The sequence below is a fragment of the Simochromis diagramma genome, unplaced genomic scaffold (genome assembly GCF_900408965.1).
Source record: "Simochromis diagramma unplaced genomic scaffold, fSimDia1.1 OVJJ01000205.1, whole genome shotgun sequence".
Lineage (NCBI taxonomy): Eukaryota > Metazoa > Chordata > Actinopteri > Cichliformes > Cichlidae > Simochromis > Simochromis diagramma.
Window position 1 is genome coordinate 4,064,754 of NW_024386782.1, and position 26,044 is coordinate 4,090,797.

The window sequence follows — 26,044 nt, forward strand, 5'->3', positions numbered from 1 at the left end:
TAACTTTCTTCCTTCTCTCCTCCTCTCTCATTTTTATCATTCATCAGCTTCTCGAAGTACTCCTTCCATCTTCTCAGCACACTCTCTTCACTCCTTAGTACATTTCCATCTCCATCCAATCATCCTAACCAGCTGCACATCCTTTCAGATCGATCTCTGCCTTTTCTCCTTCCTTAGTGTCCAGGCTCACATTAAACTCATTATATGCCTTTTCCTTTGCCACCACCCCTGTCTACTCCCTTCATCTCATTTTGTCTTTGCTGAGCTCTTCCTTTGAAAACTTTACTGAATTTCCTTGTTCTACCACCAAATCTCCTTGTCCTCTGTCTTCTGTCCAAAATACCTTCTAGACACTGAGTGTAGTATAACTTCTGTTAGTATTAGCTTACCAAAAACGCACAGACACACACCCTCAAGACAGTTGCTTTAGCAAGCAAAATAAATTAAAGAAATGCTGTCTCATTTATGCTAGCTGAGCTCCTACCTGCAACACCTGATTGAACCTACACAAAGGACAAGTGCTTGTTTTTGCCAAAATAAAAGCATGTAACTATTCACAGCAGTTGTTTTTCACTAAAAATGGCTACCAGAGTTTCTTACTGGGAAGGTGAACTGCAGCAGATGCCAGCTGTCTGTATTAATTTAAGGATTGAGAGAAGAGGTAGTTGCTGTATGAAGATCAGGTATCACTGAAGCAGCACATTCCCACAATGCTTAGAGGAGGAAGGAGGGTTTACACAAAGGAGGCTGGGATTTGTTTTAAAACACTCCCTCCCTCCCTCCCTCATCAGCTCCATTTTTTCCTTCTCATTTGTGCACTTGTTCCTTCGGAGACATCCTCTCTGTTTGTTGTTTTTAGCGGGCGCTGCTGACAGATAAGATTGATCTCGCTTACCTTTACCTGGAAATAACAGAAAACCTGTCTTCTCGTTCTTTCGGCTTCATTTCAATAGCAGGTAAGATGAAACCGTCCTCGGAGTTAACTATTATTGTTTAGCATATGAGCATCAAGTGGATAGAAGTAGTTAACAAGCATGAAGGGATTGCGTTAGCAAGCTAACTTAGTTTACTAACCCCGTAAAACGCAACGCTGCGTCGCGAACGCGGAAAGTTTTAAGAAGACGTGAGCAGGAAAACTGACTCGACTTGAATGTCTTGAATTTGGTCGCTAAATTAGCATAACTTCAGCTCCGTATGCCAAGTAGTGGGAAAAACAGGAGTCATAAACTTTATAAACAAGGCTGGGACACGTGTTCAGTCACCTGTTGGCGCTCCCTTCTCTCTCGACTCTCCTGGCTTTACACCTATTTGTTCCTTTCGGTGAAAGCAGATTCACTATGACAGGTTCTTCAATAACATACGCACTGAATTAAAGTTACCTTGTCATTCCTCACATTCACATTAGAATGTAGTCAGAGTTTAGTTCGAGAGTTTCTAATTATCATGTTTAACTATCCTATGAAATTAAGAGTATTCTCTGAACTTTCCTTTTGGGGTGTCAAGTCACTAGCTACGCAGTGACATTAATCCATAACCGTTAAAAACGTACAAAAATACGGTTATTCCATACGCGGAGTGATATTCATATACAACGTCGAACCAATAAAACGCACAGGAATGGAACGTTTTTCCTTTGGCGGAGTGATACGTAGAGCTCTGCCAGCTGCACATATATTAAAATTAGGACGTGTTGACCAAAATAACATAAAATAAAAATAAGTAAATTTTAATAAGAAATGTATCTGAAATGACTGAAATCCATAAATTTAATCATATACAACTGAAAAACCTCAAGTAGAGCAGGGCGATATGGCCAAAAATATTTATCACGATATATATTTGAAAATTTGCGATAACGATATAACCGACGATATAATTGATGCGAGACAAAATACAACTCCACAACATTACTAGCGCAAAAAGACAACCTTCCATTTATTTTCACTTAAACAAGAAGCTGTTTTTTATGTACATTAAAGCTTTATAAAAATGTAACAGTGCAAATGCAAATTCCTTGCTGAAAGTTTAACCAAAAGGCATTTCCAGTAGAAATGGGCTGACATATCCTGAGCATAACCATGTATAATATCCACTGAAGTTAAAAAGAGGTGCTTTGCAACATTAAACTGCAGTGTGCAGTACGTATTTTTCGGACCATAAGGTGCACAGGATTATAAGGCACATTAAGCGAAACAAAGCAGTCAGATAAATCAAACTTTATTAAACTCATTCTTCTTGCTTCCTCCACTTCTGTACCATTGATTCATTAATGAATGAATTCTGCTCTATTCCCATGTTGCTGCAGTATATTAATGACTAACCTTGTATTGTGGATGGATTATCTCAGTTGTTCTCCTGACTGAAGTTTGGTCCGTTTACAGCACCCTGCCATGCGATTGCATTTGTCTCTAACTATCAGGAACTTTAACGTTAACTTTTATAAGTGGAAAAGTGTTAGTGTTCCTCCTCCAGCTTCACTGTTTATATTATGCTAACATAGCTGTGTCGCTAGCGATCACGTAGCACATCATTATATACCAGCTAGCCCAACTTCAGTAACCCTACAAACGTCACTGCTGTTTAGTTTCCTGTCTTCATTTATGTTGGAAGTGATAGCAGAGCTGTACATTTGAATTTTTCCAGAAATCTCAGTCAGAACATGCTACATCATGCTTAGGTAACTAGCGAAACTAGCGAGGTAACTTCCGCTAGCTTCCTGCTAACTTCTAACTCCGTTAAATGTAATAAATTTTGTTTTCATGGATGCCTGGAAGTTAAACTTCATAGTTTCAGCTGGTTAAGCAGCAATGCTGATCGTTTTATTAAAGATGAAAGAATTGAGACAGTTTTTAACTCTCAGTGATGCTGCAGTGTTCGTTTGACCTGAAGTATACAGAGTTTAGGACCCAGATTTAGGAGCATCTTAGTCCGACAAATACGACAATAACGACTGCCGCTTGCATGTTCTGCAAAAAAATGTGCTTTGTCGTGTATCTGACGGACAAACACCAAACCAGTTCCACATCACTGAAGTTGCACCATTTTTACAAACCAATTCTGGTTCATCTGTTTCACTCAACAATCGGCCATGTGCGTATGAAAACAAAGGCACTGCGTATGCGCATTTTACTCATATTCTATCGCGATAATTCATTTTCCTATCGTTGCCTAACATTATACCGGTATTACCGTGAACGGTATAATATGGCCCAGCCCTAACCTCAAGTGTCAGCTAAATTACAATTGCTGATAAATCTTGGTGTCCGCTGAAATGTAGGCTAGTCATAAAAGTTTTTAAACCTTGGCTGATAAAAAAAAGAAAACAAAAAAATACAGAGCATTAAGAAGCTAGTTGTATATGTAAGCATATACGTTGTAACAGTAAAAATAAAAACAATGTATGTGTGGTTTTTAAATAATGCCTCTGAAAAATATTTCTGATAGACGTGTTTATGCAGGTCTGAAACCATTAAAACTTTAGATGTAAGTTTGAACTAAGAATTTTAGACAAACCAAACATAATCAGAAAAGGAAAAATCTAAATCTGCTTAACAAAGCTTAACAGCTCTAGTTGGAAGTATAGACTGTATACGAAAGATGGAAGTAGCCATTGCAACGTCATTACACCATTTGTTTTGGTATTCGCAGCCTCAGGTCTAGCGTTTTATTGGCTACCATTTTGGGGTTTTTGAAGCCAGAAGTGGCCATATTTAGATGAGGGCAGAATGCTAAATTATTACCTAACACAAAAGAGCAAAATAAAATCATATTAAGATCTGAAAGAGTTCAGGTGTAGCAGGAAAATTACAGAAGTGGCATATTAACTTTATTATCTGAGTAAAATTGAAGCACTTGAAATTGGATTAAATGATAGAAGTAACAAATTTACCCTGCAAGTTTAAGTTCACTGAAAGGTTAATCTTTCAAAGTTTTCGTGTACATAAAGCTTAGAGCTGAAGACAATTTTTGCTGGTTTTAAAAGTGAAGATTTGAGAATTTGAAGGACTGGGCTGTAGTTACGTGCTGCAGATAATTAGTGGTAATAAAAGCCCAGAGAGGCAGACAGTAATTACTGACTTTTTAAGGGGCTTGTTCAGATTAAGTAGAACAAGATACAAAGCATTAAAATATGTTAAAAACACAACAGCCTTAATAAAAACAGAGTAGTTTGGACCTGGAAGCAGGGTTCATACGTCATCACTTGACAACTGGATGGATGTCTGTACAGGATGTGATTATTATTTATTTAGGTTTTAAAGAAGACATGAAACATTAATCATATAAAGGCAAATTTAGATCATGGAGCCCTGCTCTTGAAGACTGACGTAGATGTAACACTGTCTGTGAAGCTGGATTTAAGAAATAAATACTTCAAGTTTAAGTTTTAAAAACATGTTTATCGCCATTTCTGTCAATATTGAACTACGTCATGTGGTTGGTTGTGACTAATAGACTTAGTTTATGTTGGCTAACTAATGACAGAATCGGTAACTCAGAGGAAAATAAGGACAATAAGACCATTTTTGATCTGCACCTGGCTGCAACAATGAGTTTTGTTAATAACCAAAGATATACTGTCCACTTTGACTGTGTATTGTTTGGCTAGCTGCACTCAAACTGAAAAATGCAGCTGTTAGCGGCCATGTTTGGGTTTGTAAAGCACTTTTCATGGTTGAATCAGAAGAAAAAATATCCTGGGTATATTAACGTGCTTTTTAAGGGCTTTGTACCGTATCATTAATACATCTTTATGTGATATAAAGCTCACATCATCATGTGTTTATATATCCCAGTATGCACTGTAGGTAGGTGGATAGAGCCAAATATTGATATTATCAAATTAATATCGGCACGATAAGATCAATACTTTGTTTCTATCCTCTACCTTTAGTATGTAGTCCACTGAATTGTGTTAACATATTATTATTATTATTATTATTTAATGAAAATATATACCTCAAATTGTGGAAAGTAAAAAACTGATTTAGTTGTCATAAAAATGTTTTCAAAATTTGCAAACTGATGATTCATCTCATAAATCATGACACACTGCTCTCGCCTACATAAGCTGACTTTATAAGATAAAAGTATAAGTATTGGTATAGGCAGTACTAGCCATTGTATCAGATAACTGCCTAAATTTACAGTATTGCACAACAATGGAAAAAAGCTCAGGCGTGTCTGATAGCAAGAGTTGTGTGTTGCCCTGCGATGACGTTTTAGTATCTAAAAAGGGAGCTACTAGCAATTTCCGATAAAGCACAGAACTTTGCAAAGTATGTAAGAAATCCACTCCTGATGAATACTGGAAACAACAAACTTGTTTGGCAAAAACACACCGTACACCGAGGCTACAAAGGAGGCGATACTATCAGCTGGTGATGTGTGGCCTAAATGTAAACAAATGAATCTGCTGAGCATTACAAGCTGCATTCAGCTAGCTGCACTTCATAATGACAGGAAGTGCAAACAGTGGATGATGCGCTTACATGTTGGAAAAGCAGGGCTTTAAGCAGCTGGTTTAAAAGATAAAATAAAATAATAATCCAAGGAAGCGAATATTTTTTCAATCTTATTGTGTGACATCAAGCAGCACATTTTGTCATGTTTACAGCCGTATTCCAAAATGGAATAAATTAAATGGACCTTTGCTCAATATTTTATTGAATTACAGCATCAAGTCTTTTTGAGTGGGATGCTACAAGTTTTTTTTGTGAAGTTTCTCCCATTCTTTTTGGCAGAACCTCTAAAGGTCCATTTTCAGATCTCTCCAGAGATGTTCAGTCTGGGTCAAGTTTGGGCTCTGGCTGGGCGACCCGGGGGTATTTAGAGTGGTCCTGAAGCCACTCCTTACTGGTGCGCCTAACTTTTTTTCTTAGGTCCGCTAGCCGTAATGCTCCAACAATAAGGTACACTTTTGAGGAAATGAAAGGATTTTAAGTGCGCCTTATAATCCGAAAAATACGGTACTGAAAAAGTTCTTGTGCTTAAAGTGTTTCACTGAGCTGAAATTTAAACTCAAAATATCTCAAGATATATAAAATAAAAAGAAAGTCAAAATTAAAAGTGCTTCAAAGGCTTCGAACTGAACATCTCAGTATCTGAACATCTTACCTTGGGCATGGGCATCTGAGAGGTTCTGCCCTTGATTATCTCTGATTGGCTTAGACCAAGATATGGGCATAATGTGTGTCTGTTGTTGACCACACAGAGACATTCAGAGTTGCGGCTGGTCGTACCAACCTAGGATTTTTTTTGGCGGAACATTAGCACATTGGCGGAATGTGCAGGTGTCGCCGTACACTATTGGATTATCTTGGGAATTCTCTACGTTATTTCCCCTTTCTGCGCATCTATGCAGAGATGCACATGACACACAAATCGATCGAACAGCAGCAGCACGGAGTCAGTGCTGCGATGCTTCAGCGGCGTGTTCAGCTACTCTAAGCAGCACCTTCATGATTGGTTTAGGCCACGATATGGGCATAATGTTGTCTGCTGTTGGCCACATAGACTTTCAGAGTTGCGGAGACTGTTTTATATACTGTTGGAAGATGAACAGGTTTTCGTTAAGGATGTCTCTGTACGTTGCTACATTAATCTTTCTTTTGAAAAACATCCCCCCCAACATGATGCTGCCACCACCATGCTTCACTGTAGAGATGGCATAGGCCAGGTGACGAGCACTGCCTGGTTTCCTCCGCACATGAATTGAAGGTCAAATTGAATTGACCTACTGTTGCATTGTAATGTTGCTGCTATTTCAGTAGGTTCACACCTAAAATTAGGTATTAGGTGAGTCATCAATGACAGTAGCTCATTGAAGAATAGAAAAGGCCTTTCATTTACTTACACTTATAAATGCTGTGAGCACTGATAATGTTGAGTATTTTTGTTTCTATATCGTCAATCTTATCTTTATCACAGACTTTCTTGAAATATGATGGGATGATTAGCGGCTGTATTGCCCACCAGTCATTTGTACTACAGGTCCCACTACAGGCTCGAGATTTAGTGAAGGAAGGGCACCCGGAGTAAAGTCTATTCAATCAATTATAGTAATCCATCTGTTATAGAAAATAATGGAGCGGCTAAAAGGGCCTTTTGTTGACATTTAAGGGAGCTGCAGATGAGTGTTGGAAAGGCGTTAAAGCAGCATAATCGGTCTAATGTTTTTTAAATTGTTTTACAGTATATTCAAGTATTAAAAATTGCACATAATATACTTTAAGGTTTCTAAGGTTTATTAATTAGTCTCACACACTTTAATGAATTCAGGTGAACCAATGGCAGCTTGAAATGGTGAGAAAATACAGTAAACGTCTGTAATCTTATAAATTCAGACCACAAATGGAGCTGAAGGCCTTGAGGTTGGTGTAACATTTAAAGGTTTAGCCGTGCTCTGGGTTATCCAGGACTCTAACTCCACGATGCAGACGCATGCTCTTGCTCCAGCCTCACATTGAGGACTCGGTAAAGGTCGGATTCACCTCTTCATACTGACAGAAACACATTGGCATGCGATTACAGCACACTGCAGTGGAGTTAAAAACACCCTGTTTCTAGTCAATAAGTAAACTGTGTGTCAAGGCTGCACGAGAGAGCAAGCACTGCAGTATTTCTCTCTCTGATCATATTTTCTACTGTAGTTATGTGTGAAATGTACATTGTTTGGGTTTTATGAGGGCCAAGAGCAAATAGATCACTGGATTTGTGGCCTTTTCAGGCTCTGAGCTGTGGGTGGCCTTGCTGGGGCTGTCTTGCCAGGAGAAGTCCTCCTGTTGCTATGCTGCTGTAAAGCTACTCTTCAAACACGTCATTCACCAGTATTTTCCCGTCTCTGTCCTCTGCAGAATACTCGGCAGACTTGCCAGTCTTGTTTTTTGTTTTTATTTCCTTGCAGAGAACGACCTGTATTTCACGCTGCTCTGCTCCCTCTCCGCCCCATGTGGGTGAATCATTTGAGGTGTGGCTTCTGCCTTCAACGAGCTGTTGAATGATACAGCCACTACATAGATAACCATATGCCATGCAGCTTAAAAGCTGGTTTTTAAAGAAAGTGCTGTAACATGATACAGTAAGGCATGATGCTGTCTTTGTATTCTCACTTTTGTTTGTTTTGTAACCGTTTTGATTTATGTGGACATCATAAAAGATATCTCGCCCTTATCTGGTCTTTTGAGTAAATTGAGTAAATACAACTTCAGATGAACAACAACTGATTACATCTTATGTACATCCAATTTATTAATCAAAAAATAAACAAATATGCAGATGCAGGGTGTGATTCAGTTGCTGGTAGAGCCACCTTCAGCAGCAGTAACCTGAAGTAATGGTATCAGCCTCTCACATCACTGCAGAGGAATTTTGGCCCACTCCTCTTTATAATGTTGCTTCAGTTCATTGAGGTTTGCAGACATTCGTTTATGCACAGCTCTCTTAAAGTCCCACCACAGCATTTCAATAGGGTTGAGCTCTGGATTCTGAAAATAAAACATAAGAATCAGTGTGAGTGACTCTGTCAGTCATTCATGACCCACTTTCAGTCAGGCTTTAGCTGTTGGGCAGATGTCCTCACTCTTTGACGCTAAAATACTTTGGTATACATCATGGTGCACTCAGTGACTGCAAGGTGCCCAAATCCTCAGCTCTCTACTGATGTGCTGTGTTTGGGTTTGTTTTTTTTTTTTTTTTTTTTTACAGCCAAACATCTCTGCTGTCCAAAGGACATCTGTTCAGATGCAGTTGTGCACTCACTCTCTTGGCATACCTGACAAACAAGCCAAGTGTATTCAGTCTTTTTTTTCCAATTACTCTGTCATGAACTTTTATGAACCTTAACATTTAACATGCTAACTGAGACTTCCAGAGTCTGAGAGAGAGCTCTTGGGGTTTTTTTGCGGTTTCTCTGAGCATTGCACTGTCTGACCTTAAGATTATTATTATTATTCACATTATTACATGTGAATAATCTTTTGCACTGCAGAAAGATGCAGTTCGATTGTTTGGAAATGTCCTTATAGCCTTTCCCAGATTGATGGGCAGCAGCAATTGGTTCTTTAAGATTGCTAGCAAAAACATCTTTTTAGAGGTGCTAACACCTGCTTATTATCAATGAGTTGCTTTTTATTAGCAGACCTACGTTTCACACTCTTAATTTCTGTGGAAGCAGTAAGGGGTTACTGAGTTTTTCACACAATGCTTCTGTGTTTTGACTTTTTGTGAATTAAGTGCAATATGCCCCATTTTGTAGTTCATCCTAGATTGTATTTCCAGATTATTTTTGTTAAACACACTTATGTCCTGATATATAAAATGTTAGAAGTTAAAGGCGGTGTACCTACCTATTTACTTTGACTGTCTCTAACTTGCTTGGCTCATGCTGTAGCTCTGTATCCTAAAGATCACTTCTGGTTCTACAAATAAATAACATGATGGCAGCCAAAAGAATAATGTTGAGGCTCTGAAACTGCTTCTTTGAAGAGTGTGCTGCAAGTATAAGTTTAGATTTCTTCTTGTTTTACCAAAAAAAAAAAAGACATAAGTTTGCAGGCGAGAGCTGTGTGTGTTTATGAGTTGTGTCATAGTAACGTGTGTGTGTGTGTGTGTGTGTGTGTGTGTTTGTGTGCTTTAGGTGTGTCTGGCTTTGAACAGCTACTGCCTTTCCTCCTTAAACTGTGGGGTGAAATGATGAAACTTGGAGCTTGGGTGTGGTGGGAAACCAGTAAAATACAGATCTTTGCTGCTAAAATTGTGACTGTTTTCGATGTTTACTCCCATCATCATTTTCTTCATTGCGTTGTTCATTCTTTTGTCAGACCTCCAGCAGGCTTTGCTGCTGCTGATTAAACACATGTAGGTGTGTGCAAAGACCAGTAGATTGTTATTGCTGACACTTAAGCACCCATTAGCATGCGCACACTGCCAGCCAGCAGGCCCCCATATTCTTTTTTTCCTCCTTTTGTTTCTGTGCACTAATTTAAGTGTCTTTTCTCTGTTGCCCCCCCTTCCCCCGACCCTTGTCTCAGGGAAACGGTGACGCGCTTAAGTTGGAAAACAAGCGAGGCAGAAGTGTTAGAAGCAGATGAGTCACTCAGGGTCACAGAAAAGAATATGATAAAAAGTCATTTGAGGGACGAGGAAAAGCTGAGTGTAAAAGGATGTGTCCGTAGTCATCTCCCTGCAGAGATGCAGATCTCTGAGTCAGGAGGAAAATGCTGAGCGAAATGACCCTTCAAAGAATAAAAGGAAATGTTGATCTGTGTTTGTGCAAGCAGCTGCTGTACCTGTGTTAATTGAATAAATGACATCACTTGTGCAGCTCCACTTGTCTTGCATAATTTTTTCTTCTTTTAGTTAGCCTGAAAGCTGGTCTGACTTGAGCTGTGTTGTCACAGTTTGCTAAACCAGTTCCCTCTACACAAGACTAGATCAGTTTTGTAACCACTTGTCTGCCAATATTGTTCTTTTTCTTTGGTAGGAAGTCTTTTTGTGTAACTGTCTGAGGACAGAGAGATTTCAGAGCCGAATAATAAAGTTATATTTTACTTTATTTCCCCTAAAATGATAAACTTGTGTTTGAGTTTAAGTTGTGGCTTCACAGATGGCAATAAGCAATCACGTTGTGACCTTCAGCGGTATCATGTTGCCCTGATTCTACATAAAGTTTCTGTCTAAATTGATATTCTAGTAGTTTGCTTTAATCTCCAGTCACACAGACCTGGAGACCGGTTGATTGGACGGTTGCTTGAGGTTTAATTGCTGTTGTTACGTGAAATTACTGGCCGAAAATTGCCACTACATCGAAAGACGCCTTAACGCCCACTCACATCCTGGGCCATCTGATCTCAGGAATTCGCATGATAAGGTGGGGCCAGGTTTCACAATGAACGCACCCGAAACTCTGGCTGATTGGGACCCACACCCAGTTTCACACCTTGGCTCAGGTGATTAGAGGATCATCAGGGGGTCCTTTTGTCCCTCTGTGGGGGGATACTCCCACTAGGTTTATATCTGGGACTCTCCACCATTTGACCTCAGAACTGAAGAAGCTTCTCGGATGAGAGGTGAAACGTCTTCAAGTAACTTAAAGAAGTCCAGACGCTTTTCTTTGCAAGCTCCTTTGACATTTGTGATGCAGCAAATTTGCTAGAGATTCAGTGTTTTAACCACCTGACACTTTAGTCTGTTAAAAGTCCTCATCTTTCTGCTCATGTTTCTCACAGATTGTTTTTTGCTCTCTCACACAGCCCTGGGGAGAGTATTTCTCCCCCAGCCCACAATGGCCTTTCAGCCAACTTCCTCGGTCCACGCATGACTGCCCCCCACCCCACCCAAAAACGCCAAAATCAACCCCTCTCTTCTTACAGCAACACAAGCCCCAGGTGTGTACGTCCCCAGGTTTAGTTTTACTCCTGATACAATAAATAGGCTGTTTTCTAGTGAAGAAACTCAAACCTAACCACACATTCCAAGTTGTGTGATGTTTCTGTTATTCTTTGTGACGTTGTTCCTTTGTGGGGGGGTTTTCTTTCTTTTCACTCAGAGATTGACAAATTAGCACAGATGGAGGAGACCGATAGCTGGAGAGATCGGTTGAAGCTCTCCAGTGAGGACTTGACTGATCCCATCAACCTCGAAGGTCAGTCGGTCAAGCACGACCTGGAGCTGCTCACAGCTCCTCACTTCTGTCACAGTCGGAAAATAATGGTGGAAACTTCCTGGGTGAAAATATCTTTTATAGTCTTTGTTGTTCTTGTCCATAAATATATTTAACACAGTCCAGTGCTGCTTAGTTTTACTCACTTTTAATATTTTTGTATGCAGTTGTATATAAATAAGGAAAAGACCTAAATCTGTTGCTATATAAAGAAAAGTTATTAAAAGCAGATTCAAAAAAACCTGTGTAACCAGCAGTGAATCACTGACATGCACTCATATGACCACAAAGCACAAGCCTTGTTTCATGTAACGTGTGTGTGTGTGTGTGTGTCATCCAGACTCCCATTATACCCTGCTGCAACTCGAGCTTGAAGCCGATGCCCAGAATTTGGAGGCAGACTCCTGGAGTCTGACTGTGGACCAGAACTACCTAAAGAACCTGAGCAAAGACGAAATAAAAAGACAAGACATCATCTATGGTACGCTGAGCTATACTGAATCAAGTTGAGGCCTAAATGTTGAATGCTGTTTTGCTCTTTATGGGTATTTTTCTATAACCTGTCAAAATATATCCGCGCATAAATTCCTGTGTTTGTCAGCGTGTCAGAATCTTCTCATGTCAGTCACCCATTGAATTGAGAGCTCTTTCTAATGCCTATAATTATGATTACAACAGCGGTGGTGGATTCTCTCTTTACCTCATAGGACCTTTTGCTGAGACACACTTCTGCTGTGACAATAAGTACGATGACATTAGTAATTCTCTTGTCTGCCTTTGAACGCTGCTTTGACCTGCTGACCCTGTCTTTTACGCTGCATTGGGGAAACATTTAGAGTCACAGTGGTTGGTGCTGAGAAAGAAGAATATTTTATCAAGAGACTTTCTCTTCATGTACTTCCTAGAATTGATCAAGACCGAGGTGCACCTCGTGCACACCTTAAAAATCCTTCTCGGGGTCTTCATGCACGAGCTGAGGCAGTCCCAGCTGATAGAAGAGGGTCGGCTGAAGAGGCTCTTCCTGGGCATCGAATCCCTACTCAGAGTCCACCAGTACTTCCTCAAATGCCTCAAAATGTGCCGAAACCAGAGTCAGGAGGAAGGAAACCCGATTAACTACCAAATATCACAGATAACAGATGTCCTCATCTCTCAGGTAAGCTGGGAAAGCAGTGCGCCGTATCTGCTTACATGTTCATTATTTACTCATCCTGAGGGTAAAATGCTTTAAAAGTTTTTATGGTAACACAACACAACGCAAAGTGATGCGTAAGGTCAGCTTCCACCAAATACTTTCAGGAATCTGGAAGCCGTTTGTTAGAGGTCCAAAAGGGGAAAAAGGTCCTGAAATTGGAGAATAAACAGGTTGTTCAACATCCTGTAAGGATCAGACTTTTCCTGATTGAAATTCCAATTCCAAAAATAAGCCTGTCAGAGAGCAAAAATGTGAGGAGTGGCTAAACCAACAGTCTGGTTCATTCTTGAAAAAGGAATGCACTGACCAGCTCAGCTACTGAAAAAGGCCCTAACAACCACAGACCACAGACAGACCTTGATAGTCACAGTAGGAGTGATTATCAAGGTCTACAAACAAGAGAAGGCTTCATGAATGGAGGTATAAAGGGATTATAACAAGGTAAAAACCACAAGAACAGGAAGGCCAGATTAGACTTTTACTTTAACGAGAGCGTGCACAGTTCTGAAATAGATTTTTTTTTTTTTTTTGACAGATGACAGAAGCAGCAGGATGAATTGTGAAGCGCGCAGGGCTCTTCACTCTGCCCAGATTTAGCCCGATTATGCAAAACTGAATGGATGTTCACCCAATATTTTCTTAAGGCAAAGAAATAAGATATTCTTCAATGCGCAAATGAGTCAAATGAGTCTGACCTCAACCCAACAGGGCAGTTTTTCAGTGACTCAAGACAAAACTGAAGGCACAGACCCACGAACAAAGAGCAGTAAATACATGCAGGAACGATGCAATGCCACTGACGTCATGTTCCCACACACACTTTTTTTTTCATGCTCCCCATTTATCAACACATTTCCTGAGTGAGAAATCAGAATCCACACAGTGCCACACTGTTATAGGCCCTCAAAGTAGTTTGGGAGTGGGTCAAAAATGCTCATGTGGGATAGGTAATCTTCTTATATGTCTGACCTCAACTGGCTGTCATCAGTGTGGAGGACTAGCTGCTCTTCTCCCAAATGACAGAGCTCTTCACCCTGTCTTTAAATGAGGTGTCATTTAGAGGAAGCTCAGTTCTGCTGCTCGTATTACTCAGTCTTATTCTTTAGGTCAATACCCAAAGGTGAGCCGGAGGTGAGAGCAGGTAGATCTGCTGTCCCTGGAGCCAGGCTGGGAGCTCACTGACCTTGAGCTCACTGGCCTTAACCTGTAGAGCCCGTCTACGTGCATCCCTCTGTGAGCTGAATTTGTTGTTGGGCAAATCCAGACACCTCTGATGATTTTTACAGTCATTGGTCAACTGGGAAGCAAGAAGGAAAGCTCGGATCTGAATTTTTCTGTTTCATATTCATTTTTCACACAAGTAGAAATGTTAGTCTTCGTTCTCTAACCTCTGCTTCTGACACAGTGTATGGAAAACATTTTCCAGTGTAACTCGATGCTAACACAGAGGGTCCATGTTTATTAAAACGCCTACACCTGTTGTTGTTTTCTAGGTAAACTCACAGATCTGTGAAATCTTAACGCAAGTCAGCACATCAGCATATATCAATGTCCTTCTTTTAAAAAAAATCTTTTATTTCCAGCATCCACACACCAGGAAAATGTTGTTGCGTGAATTCAGCACATCATTGTTAGTATTAACGCCTTCATATCCCTTCCTCTCCCCCCCCCCCCCTGAATTATTTCAGTTTTCAGGTTCAATAGGAGATCAGATGGTGGCTTGTTACGGGATGTTTTGCAGCCATCACTTAGAAGCCGACCGCATCTACAAAGATCTGATCCAGAACAACAAGCGGCTGCAGGCCCTCGACAGAGTAAGAAATCCACACTCGCTGTTCGCATCAAGTCGAAATGATTTCCTTCAAGTTTTAGCTGAAGAACAAGAGCAGGTCCCCTTTGTTTATCCTTAAATTTAGATCAAGTGTTTACAGTATCAGGTCACAGGAACCATTGTGTCAGCTGCGTTCTTTAATACAAATACAAATTACTAAGTACGAGTTTTCAGGTACTGCAATGGAACTTTGCTTTTTCAGGCTGTCTTTGAATTCAGCCCCTCTGCAGGTTGATCATTTTCATTCCTATCAAACGATGCGGCATAGATATAGATATCCAGTACGATTATTTATTTATTTATTTATTTTTCTCATTGACATCTGATGTATTTTCAGCGTTTTTGACCAGTGTATTTCTTTGTAACCACACAAAGCGGCATGTTTTTTCTTATTCTTCAACATGTTGTGTGTATCACTTTCTCTGTCTTGCTGTCTACTGTCAAACAGTGTTTGAGACTTTCTCTTTAAACGAATCATACAGGGCAGTCACACATCTGGTACTCTAATGTAATCTCTTGAACAAGCAAATACAGTAACACATTTGATCAAGTTTCTAAAATGTATGAAACTTCTTTGTTTTTATTTTATTTTTTTATAAATAAGAAAATAGGTCAGCTGCCTCTGGTGCGGAGGTTGGGAATCTCCGACTGCTTACTGTTGGTGACTCAGCGCATCACAAAGTATCCCGTGCTGGTGGAGCGACTCCTACAAAACATCGACGGTAAAATCTCAACAGCCACCTTAAAGAGACTTTCAGTGTTTAACTAAGCAACATGTCTACAAGCTGAAATTAGTGAAATCTGCTCACCTTGCTGGCTGCAGGGTTTTAAAAAGAAATAAATGTGGTTGGATCGTTTATTTCTCGCTCCTTACAGCCGACACAGACGACCACAGGTCTCTCAGCGAAGCCTTGGAGTGCATCAAAAACACCATCGCCCAGGTGAACGCTCAGGTCAAAGACTATGAGAAAGCCGCTCGTGTGAGAGAGATCGGTTATCGCCTGGATCCAAAATCTGTGGGGCGGCTGAACGGAGGCGAGGTCATCCGCAGGGAGGATCTGATTCAGGGCAACAGGAAGCTGGTGCATGAAGGCGCGGTCACCTGGAAGTCATCTGGTAAACAGAAAGGTGTGTGACGAGCTCTAATGACTGTGGCCTTGCGTCTGTGTATGTCTGCGTTTTACCAAATATCCAAAGTAAACAGTGACTGACGGTCCGGTCAGTTTTCCTGAGTCCCGACCTGAAAAGGATAAAAGTCCTCAATGAAAATGTTGGTTTTCAATGTTGATTTGTTGCGATAAATTCTTCATTTTTATTTTTCTTAGTTATACGTTGTTATATGTTATAAATTTCTGTTTTATATTTTGTAGACTGTGCAGAGAGACGATAGTTTATTAAGACATTTTGATCTTCGAGCCGAGCTGCTGAGCTTGTAATATGAGATCACAAACCAGCAGGTCTCATGTTAAACAAGCCTGAAACCTGAGCTTTTGACTTTTTTTCCTCATTTTTATTCTTTCTGCTTCTCTTGGTTCAGCATGATATTCGTGTTTATGTTTATATAAATAAGATTTAGCCACACAGATTCATTTTCAACTGCAGTCCTCAGCAAGTTGGTGGTATTTAAATGAATGAACAAAACCAAATGCACAGAAGCACACGAGCAAAATTAAAACGCAGGAGCATATGTTAAATAAAACACACACGCATGTAATATATCAAAGATCAAACTTAAACTCAAACAGACAAAAGGTGTCACAATCAAACACTTTGATCTAGTAATGGCTGTTTTATCTGTGTTCCGTCTTAAGCACATTTAATTATATGTAAACTCAACGTGCTTAAGACGGAACCTGTGTAGGTTTTTACAAGGCCTTGAGGCACTGAGAGCAGCAAAATAAAACAAACCAAAAAAAACGAACATAAATGCTCAATATAAGAGGATTGTTTTGAACTGTGAGTCATGCAAAGCTGCTCTGAGCATAATAGAGACTTTAAAGCCTGCTGCTTACAGTTCAGAGTGTGTCCTGCTTTGTGAAACAGGTTTACTTCCTCGTGCTGACAGCAACATCCATTAGTGTCGTATTCGCTTTGTGCGGCTGTTGCCTTTGAGATATTGCCACAGAGTTAAATTCAGACGGGGGAAGAATTTGTAATAATACAAAGAGCATGTCACACGTCTCAGCCAAGTGTGACGCACATGAAGATTCCCACAGATTTCCACTCATGTGTCCATATTTATACTTATGCTTTACACATAACTTGGACCCGCCTTGTTTTCAAAATGCAGTGGTGACTGTGAAGCGATCAGCAGAGGTCAGATGGTAAACTGAGGTGAGCGTGTGTGTACTCTGGTGTGATTTTAATGAAACTTTGAGGATTGAGTGCTCAGTGGATTACCACTTTGACTTCTCAGTGCGGCTTTTGTCAAAATCCGAAACAATCCGACAACCTGCAAAACTACTTTTTTGTCATTAAGCGATGATGAGCAGTCCTGTTGAGTCACAGCATTAAGTGCTTGTGTTGTTTTGATGCTGAGCAGCTTTAATCTCCCCCTGCAGACGTCCATGCTGTGCTGCTGTCAGATGTGCTGCTCCTCTTACAAGAGAAAGACCAGAAGTTCGTATTTGCTGCTGTTGTGAGTTCTCCTCAAACGTTAACGGCTGACACCGTTTACACACCATTTACTGTATCATTTATACATAAAAGGTTTCACTGCATTTAATAATAAGATCGGTGTTTATGATTGCGCCTCGTGCAGGATAACAAACCTCCAGTCATCTCCCTTGAAAGACTGATAGTCAGAGAAGTGGCCATGGAGGAGAAGGCTATTTTCCTCATTTGTGCACGCACCGTCGGCTTGCCGGAGATGTATGAGATCCACATGGGCTCTCGAGAGGAGCGCATCACGTGGGTGGCCATCATACGAGAAGCGTTGGAACGGTAAGCCGAGTGCTTCTAGGAAAAACGTTCAAACGATGTACGTAGTTTCTGGAAAAAGGAAGCCAGTGCAGTCTTTGGTATGAGGTCATCTCACTAAAATGACCATAGTGTAGTATCAATAGTTCTCTATGTACCCCAGGTCCTCCTTGATGGGTGGACCAGTCTGAACTAAAGTTTGCATCATCAAACGTACAGCAAAATCATTTATTATAAATTTTATATATAAATTCGCATTCAACATATGTCACCATGTGTAAATGTGTAACCAAAATTTAGTCTCTGGGGCTGAGTTTTGCTCGAGTCACCTCTAAATATTAGAATGAAGATTTAGAAAAATTGTTGCAGGCTCAGTATCAATGTGTTCAATTAAAGATCAATTCTACTTTGGTTATTGGAGTCACACAGGAAGCTTATCCAGGGGAAGCTCATTGGCTAATGATTAGTGTTGGGATTAAATAATTTGCAGTGCCTTAATAATGCTATGCTTTTTATTAATAAGTGCTATAAAGTTGTATAGTATAGTATTAAGTGGACACAGCCCTGAAAAATAAAAGCATTGGACCATGTGTCCTTGGGGATTCACCCTTCGCTCCACCCATCGATCCTTTCTGGCTTCCTTCCAGTTAGCAAGTTAGTCAGTATAAATGTTACATTTCATTCAGAATTCAGAATTTGGTAACATCACTGATTAAATTGCCTCCTAAGGGAGATGTTTTGGGCGGGTCCTTCCAGGAGATCAGGATGGAATCATTGCTGGAGACAGTGATTCAGTTTAATTCACTTTTATTTATATATAGCTCCAAATTACAACTGTCACCTCAAGTCGCTTTATAGCGTAAATACCCTACAGTAATACACAGAACACCCCAACAATCACACAATCCCCTTTGAGATGGCTCTTGGCGGCTGTGGGAAGAAAAGAAACCCTAACAGGAAGAAACCTCCAGTTTCTCCAGGGAGAAGTTGATCTCTGTTTAGACTGACCCTGACCAGGATAAGGTACAGATGGATTTTATTTGATGCATTTTATTTCTAAATAAAACAAATTCCTTTTCTTAAATCATGGTGAGTGAAAGCCTTCCTATTAAATTAAAAACAAGTCAATTATTTAAATTGTTTTTAAATCTGGCCATTGGTTAACATCTCCCTGATCAAAGTGTGGTGTCTCTTTACTAAAGACTTGAACGCTAAAGCATTAAAGCAGCCAACAGCCAGCTTTTGTTGTCTTTGTGAGATCATACCCATTTATTTCTTAGTGTTTATATTTATTTTACAGATTATTTCTTATTGACACTTGTGCATGTGTTAAAGTGGCACGTTTCACGTCATATTCTCGTCCCTGTACAAATAAAAATGTATAAATTCTAATTAAAAATGATACATAAAAGTGGATACTGAGTAGGTTGTCTGTGTTTTTCAGTCATCAGCAAGAGGTGCAGTACAATGAAATGATCACTACTCTGCAAAGGTTTCAAGGTAAGACGGCCGAGAACATCGGCCACTTTTGTGCTCGGCAAATCCTCCGGTGTGACATTTTTGCAGTAATTAATTTGAGGGAAACTTGACCTGATTTTACTGCATACATCTTCATAAAGGAAAGGGATTTAAAGGATTTAAAAATTGCATTTTTGGAAATTGTTTTGGAGATTTGCCAGTTTTTAACTGATTTTGGGTTTGTGCTCACCCACCAGCCGGAAGATCAAAGAGTGTGGAAAACGACCTTCTTCCTTTCTCCTCTTGTTATAATGTTAGGTGTACAAAGCGAGAGTCACTGTGTGCTAAGCAGTGTTGGGCAAGTTACTTCTTCAAAAAAGTAACTGAGTTAGTAACTGAGTTACAATATTCTAAAAGTAATTAATTACTTGAAAAGTAACTATTGTGTTACTTTAAAAAAAAAAAAAAAAAAAAAACGTTTGACCCTCTGGGTATAATTGGCCATTTTTAACTACTTTTGATGTTTCCTCTACATTTCACCTTTAAAAACTATTTACTTTGCCGTGTTTGGTATCATTGTTTTCAGCACAACCTCACGTGTCTGAATTTACAGTTATGTTTTCATTTTGACATACTGTATTAACACAATTGATCTAAAATCAGACAAAAAACATAAAATCAGAGTAGAAAAAGTTTTTTTTTTTTTTTTTTTTTACTGTAACAACCACAAACATGTTTAATGAATCATATTTCATAACTTTAAATGCAAATATAAATTGTCAATTTTAAAGTTAAAGTTTTGCAAACAAAGTTATTTGCATCCATTTACCTTTTACCTCGATTTTTTTAAATAACCATTTCAAACTATTTACAGAACAATCAGCTGTTCTGCATTCAATAAGACACACACACACACACACACACACACACACACACACAAAATTATTTGTGCCACTCCAAAAAAATAATTTCTGTCCACTATGAAGGAGAACATCACAGCCTGATACCTGCAGGTCTGACAGCAGCAGGTGTATCACTCCTGTTTCTACCTGGAGACAGCAGTCGCCTCATTGTTCTGACACACAACACAAAACTATCCACAACACTACACACTAACTACACAAGACAACACATTAACTACACACCCCAAACACGCTAAACGTCACAAATCTCTCACATCTCAAAACTCGCTCTCTCTTTTTCTGCTCTCTCTCTCTCACTCCTAAAACTTCCCCTGTGTTTTTTTTTAAAATTTTTTTATTTTTTATTTTTTTTTTGTCATAAGCAGAGAGTGCTTGCTAGCGTGACGAAACTATTGAGGAAAAAACGCCGCGTATATATTGTTTATCATGACTCTGGTTTTACGTGGCCTATCAACACAATTTAAAAACTGGTATCTATCACCTTGTTGCTTTGTCTTTAAGTGGTCATGTGATTGTCTTACCACGACTACTTTATTCTTCCTCAGTCAAACAGCAGCACTCATGCGGTTGTTTTGCCTCCTTAGCTCCAGGTGTTGTGCTAGACAACGATCGTGATTACCGTCCGTGGGAGCGCGCGCAGCTGCTTAAAGCTGTAGCGTCCAGATTACTTACGTAGGCAGCTACTTCCGTGCAACTGATATAAGATGCCGTAAGCTGAACACAGCTTCAACCGTCTGTTTGTTGAAAAATAGTAACGGACCGCGTTTTCTTGTTAGTAACTGTAACGGCGTTGTAATGATAGGAATAGTAATTAGTTAGATTACTCGTTACTGAAAAAAGTAACGTCGTTACTAGTAACGCCGTTATTCCCATCACTGGTGCTAAGTCTATTTTTCTCTGAATAAAAGGTTTCCACTGATTTATTTATTTATTTTCATGGCGCAAAAAAAGTGCTTTTGTTGTGTTCTGCTGCTCTTCAGCTCATCTTAAGGAGAGGGACGACCGCATAAAGGAAAGTCTGACAGAGAAGCAGCAGCTCTTTGCTGCTCTCTATAAACTTGTGACTGGGCAGGAAACCCCCTGTGATGGACTGCATCTCGTAGGAAGCGCCAACGACCTCCAGCAGCGGGAGATGCTGTTGAACACAGCCATCGACGAAGGTGAGGGAGCGACTGAGATGGAGGTGGACTCAGTTTTGTTGTAGTTTCCGGTTGTTTTGTGTGGTGTTGCTGGAAAACAGCCGCGTTTTTAAGGTAGAAGACTTATGCTGAAGGAAAAGTGAAATTCACGTCTCACACTGTTGAATCATGAGTCAGCAGTGATCTTATCTTTTAAGGAAGAGATTAAAGAATTGTTTCTTTTTCTTTTGTCAGTGGAAATCCTGCAGAACCTGCTTGCCTTGAAGACGAGCAACACAAACGCTCCCGTGGATGAGAGTAACGCAGGGGGAGGAGTGGCAGATAGTCAATCTGCAGCTAGCACTTTGAAATGTAAGACCGATGTGCTGTCCTGCTTTGTGTGTGGCTCTTATAGGACACATGTATACTAAAGTAACACAGCTAATGCAGAATCAAAACTGTGACATGTTTAACTTGTGGTGACATCAGTGAATGGAAAGCTGCCTTGTAATTTTCTCAGTTACCTGATGGAGGTATCGGTGGAAGTGTGTGGTGCCATCTTTAATCTGTCAGCTCCCTGCTACATAGTTTTTGATTGTACCGATTAGAGCTGATGTGAGCATGACACAACTGGTCTCACATCCAAAGATCGGCAATACGCTTCTTTCAAACGTACCACAACCACTACTCATGATCTGCTAAAAACAAAGACATCCAAAACCTGCAGTGACATCGAATATGAATGATGAGAGGATTTGTTTTTCTCAGATGGCGAAGAAGCTGATGACCTTGAAAATTTCAGTCCCCCGACTATGAGCCACAGCTTTAGTGACCAGCTGCAGCAGCAGCACCACTCCTCCGAAGGCCCAGAACAGTCTGTGAGTGATGTGAGACGATGTGAGAACCTGACGTCCATCCTGTGGTGAAACATGAACATTTACACCGTTTGTGCTTTTTCTTTTTTACTTCCAGGCTGATGAAGAACCCCACGATGCCTCGCTGCTACATTTAACCGAGGCTGAGGTCAAAATCTCATATCTATCGTCTTAGTTACTGCAATCGTTTCCTCTGTTTTATTCATGAATAAATGTTACTTTTTTGCCCCCCCCCTTTTTTTTTCTCTTTACAGGTTTATGACAGGGTGATAATGCTCGGGCAGATGCTCTATAGCTTAAAAGTAAAGCAGCTTATCTTAAATTCGGATGTTTCTCTGTTTGGTATCAGCCGGCTAAATTAAACTTTCCATCGTGCAGGCAATCGTTGCTCAACAGGACAGCCAGAATGCGCTGCAGCACGCCTTCCAGTCGCAGAACCAGCGGGCCGCTACCTTCAGCAACGCTTTGTATGAGTACGAGAAGCAGCGCAGCTTGGAAAAGCAGAGGGAGGAACTCAACAGCTTGAGCAAGCAGCAGGCGCAGCTTCGAGAGGAGCAGCAGCACTGGGAGAAGGAGAAGGAGCGGTTCAGGCGCCAGATGGAGGTTCAGGAGGCTCAGCTGAAGCAGAAGGAGGAGGAGTGCAGGAAGTTGGAGGAGAAGCTCAGCGAGGAGAAGACCGAACTCGACGTGCTGAAAAAAGAATACCAGCAGGACCTGGAGAGACTGAGGGAGACCACAAGATCACTGGAAAAAGAAAAGGAGCGGCTGGAACACGACAAGGAGCGATTGGATAAATTTAAGAAGAAGTTCATGCCAAGCTACGACGATCCCACACAGGTGAGGAATGGGAGTGGAATTAGATGAATGCAACATTTATCACCATTAACGGTGTGATTGTGTATTCATGTGGCCATTTTTTTGTGTCCACTGAGCTAAACAAAAGGAAATACAATCTCCAAGTATGATCTAGTGAGGAAACATTACACCAAGGCAAATTCAAATGTGAAAGAAAATTTAAATTGCGTATTTATTTTTTTTCCCTCCGAAGTGTTTGATGTACTCGTCATTCAGGGGAAGCACAGTGAACGGAGGCACTCTGACCTCAACGCTACAACTCTACACAAAACCGCTCGATTCTCTGGAAATCCCCCCAAAAGTTCCACCGCGCAGGGAGAGCATCTGCATACACCCGGCCAAACCCAGTCTGCTCCCCAACCTGGTCAGCACCACCAACCAGGCGCTCAAACCTGAACCCGTGCAGCAGCAGATCCCCAAAAAACTGGCCAAGGAGAAGGACAAAGTCTCCAAGAAGAAAACCCACAAGAGGGCCCAGAGCGCAGGTCAGGAAATAGGTTAACGTTTAAAACCTGAAGTTTAATATCAGGAAGAAATCCAGAGATAGATAGAGATATATATATAGATATTTATTTATATATTTTTATTTTCTTTTTCTTTTTCAAATATTAGTACTGAAAAGTATTTATCAACACTTAATCCAGCCGTTACACCACATGGCTGTGAACTGAAACTATTTCTCACTTCTGTGTTTCTAATTCCAGCCTCTATAGACCTGAGCGAGGTCACGCCCATCCAGGTGACGGTGAAAGAAGGAGGAAGTCTGAGGTTCCAGGGAAAAACCAGTCCTCAAAGGATCATAAATACAGGTACGACCGGAGAAAAATTTTAAAAAAATGTTTTTACTTGGTTGGCTAAGAAATAAGTAAAATGGATCTCAGTATGTGCTAAACGTGCAGTCATGGCTGGGAAAAGCTGCAGGAGACACAATGAGCAAATCGGAGTCGAATCCCAGAGAGTATAAACAAGTTTTAAGTTTGGATTTAAAAGACTGGATGGAGGGAGCAGATTTGACTCTTCAGTATTTCACTTGTCAGTATTTTTTTTAACTAGAATTATTGTGACTGTGTGCACTGAACTTGTGAACTCGTTGCCTTTGAAATGAGACCGAGACCAGGTCTACGACCACTAGCAGTCATTTGCCATCTTCCAAGCAACTTTTCTTGTGTTAACACGGCAGTAAAATTGCAATAAGACAGGAGACATGTTCATTTTGTGTGTGTGTGTGTGTGTGTGTGTTCAGTTTGGCAGTTACTCCTGTAACTTCTGTAATCTGGTTGTGATGCGAATAACTGTGAAGAATCAGCCATCCACATCACATTAAGTAGTTGTATTCAGAGTCCAGCCAAAAGCGCAAAGATCTGAAGCAAAACTTCCTCCACAAATAGTGATGTAGTTCCTGCAGGACAGCAGTTTACCTGCAATTTGATGTGGGCCACCTTGCATTTATACAGAAATGTATCCAGAGTAAAAGCAACGAGTGGAAACGCCCGTGATCGTATTTGTAGTGTTCATCCTTAGTTTCTGAATGACTGAGCAGCACCCTCTTGTGGAGAGTTTGTACCTTTTCAGTTTGGTGGCACAGAACGGACGTGACTGAGGTCCTAATAATGAGATCCTGCTCTCATGTCTCATAAACAGGAGGGACATAAAATTAGAAATGTGGTCATTGCAGTGGGTTGCACTGCTACACCTGTACAAACTGCCGCTTCAGTAATAAACACCACTGAATTTGAGCTTTTATTTCCCTGGAGTGCTGGATTTGTCTTCTTTCTTCCTTCAGATACTTTCAGTCCTCCAGCATTTGTCCAGAACGTGAAGACGCCTCAGAACCTCAGGCGGAGGAGCAGCGACACTACTCCACCAGCTCCACCTCCTTTCCCCAAGGACATTGCCAAACAGAAAAAAGAGAAGGAAATCTTTCTTTAATCCTAAATTTCAGACCATCGGGCGAGTCTGGAATTATAGACGGAGCTGTGAGAAGACTTCAGGATGACCGTGTGTGTGTGTGTGTGTGTGTGTGTGTGTGTGTGTGTGTGTAAAGAAATAATTGTAAACAAAGCAGATGTTTGATGAATGTATACACCGTCCTGCTAGAGCATGTTGAAAGAGTGAAGACGTTTGGCCACGTTTGTACATTTGAGAAAGATCTTATTTTGTATTTTTATGGCCAAAAAAAGGTGTTGTTGTTTTTTTTTTCTTTTTTTAGTCATTTTTGTTTTAAAGTACGATCTGTAGCCATGTAGCACTCGTGTCTTAAGCTCTTGCTTTTATATAGTCAACGATGGTGTGTGAGTGAGTGAGCAGTACATCTGACCGATTTACCTATTTAAAACTGAAATGTAAAGTATTTTATTTTACTTTTGTTTGAGTGAATCAGATATCAATGATTTTAAATTTTTTTCTTTTTTTTTTAACCTGCTGAGCATGTGTACAAATTAAAAGTGTGTGTGGAAGTAGTGTGAGCGCATCGTTAAATGAACATGAACAAAGGCTCAGCAGGTTGCATCCACAACACTTACAACTCTGTTAAAATAATGTTCTGGGGATGTGAAATATTTAACCTCATGTGCCTAATTTTCTCTGGTAGAAACACTCTCGCTCCTCTTTGTTCCATGTAAAATATTTGACATGTCGTGGAATAAAAGCAGGCTGATTTTATAGTTGTGTAAATTTTTTGTTGTTGTTTGTTTAATGACTTTTGCTGAGGGTTGAGCCTCTGAAAATAAAACTAGATGTGAAAATCATTTTAGGCAGGTGGAAGTTATAATTACTTCACTTTTTACTTGGGTAAAGAGTACAAAGAACACAAACACTCATCACACAGTCCGCTACGAGCAAGCAATGGGTGATGGTGGGGAGGAAGAACTGCTTTCTAACAGGAAGATGCCTAAAAATTATCTTAAAATTCAGTTTTTCTCTTTGGTAATTTTAAGTTAAAATGTGGACTTTTTTCAGCGAGGGAGAAAAGCTAAAACAACCAAGGATCAGTAAAAGTTAATTGAGGATTATTTTGAACAGCAAAGCACGAGTTAGACTCCAAGAATAAAAGTTATCTATTAAAATATATAGCAGCACATACGTCACTAAAGGGCCTTTTGCAAAACCACTAATAGTGTGCTGGTTGATCAGATAAGTGACCCAGAGTAAATTGGACACTCTCCATCCTCCACTGATGAGGTGACAGAGGCTCTTTGTGCTTGCTGTTCAT

At 40.2% G+C, this 26,044-nt stretch overlaps 1 protein-coding gene across 6 annotated transcripts; it reads left to right on the plus strand.

Moving 5' to 3' along the window:
* The first annotated feature begins 693 nt into the window (after positions 1–693).
* arhgef18a (rho/rac guanine nucleotide exchange factor (GEF) 18a) lies at positions 694–25,506 on the plus strand. 6 transcript variants are annotated; one of them, XR_005693999.1, is made up of 21 exons: positions 694–956; positions 11,250–11,384; positions 11,546–11,641; positions 12,000–12,140; positions 12,565–12,815; positions 14,543–14,668; positions 15,290–15,407; positions 15,562–15,813; positions 17,247–17,323; positions 17,447–17,628; positions 19,049–19,104; positions 20,966–21,145; positions 21,359–21,475; positions 21,872–21,981; positions 22,076–22,126; positions 22,233–22,280; positions 22,357–22,815; positions 23,027–23,318; positions 23,538–23,642; positions 24,617–24,831; positions 24,864–25,506. XR_005693999.1 is itself a non-coding variant. In XM_040017197.1 (20 exons), exons 3-20 carry the CDS (start codon positions 11,566–11,568, stop codon positions 24,760–24,762), a joined length of 2,787 nt encoding a protein of 928 aa, XP_039873131.1. In that variant the 5' UTR covers positions 694–956; positions 11,250–11,384; positions 11,543–11,565; the 3' UTR covers positions 24,763–25,494. The 6 variants fall into 6 exon arrangements, 2 of the variants coding, with proteins under 2 accessions (XP_039873131.1, XP_039873122.1); XR_005693998.1 differs by having other exon boundaries at positions 695–956; positions 24,617–24,838; positions 24,885–25,506; XR_005693995.1 differs by having other exon boundaries at positions 695–956; positions 24,617–24,846; positions 24,885–25,494.
* Positions 25,507–26,044: the final 538 nt, after the last annotated feature.

What these genes read in the sequence shown, in the direction of transcription:
- arhgef18a (XM_040017197.1), top strand. Translation starts at nt 11,566, where the DNA reads ATGGAGGAGACCGATAGCTGGAGAGATCGGTTGAAGCTCTCCAGTGAG. An exon ending in ACTCCTACAAAACATCGACG is followed by an intron (nt 15,408 to 15,561) that starts GTAAAATCTCAA and finishes CGCTCCTTACAG; the next exon opens with CCGACACAGACGACCACAGG. An exon ending in TACATTTAACCGAGGCTGAG is followed by an intron (nt 22,127 to 22,232) that starts GTCAAAATCTCA and finishes TTCTCTTTACAG; the next exon opens with GTTTATGACAGGGTGATAAT.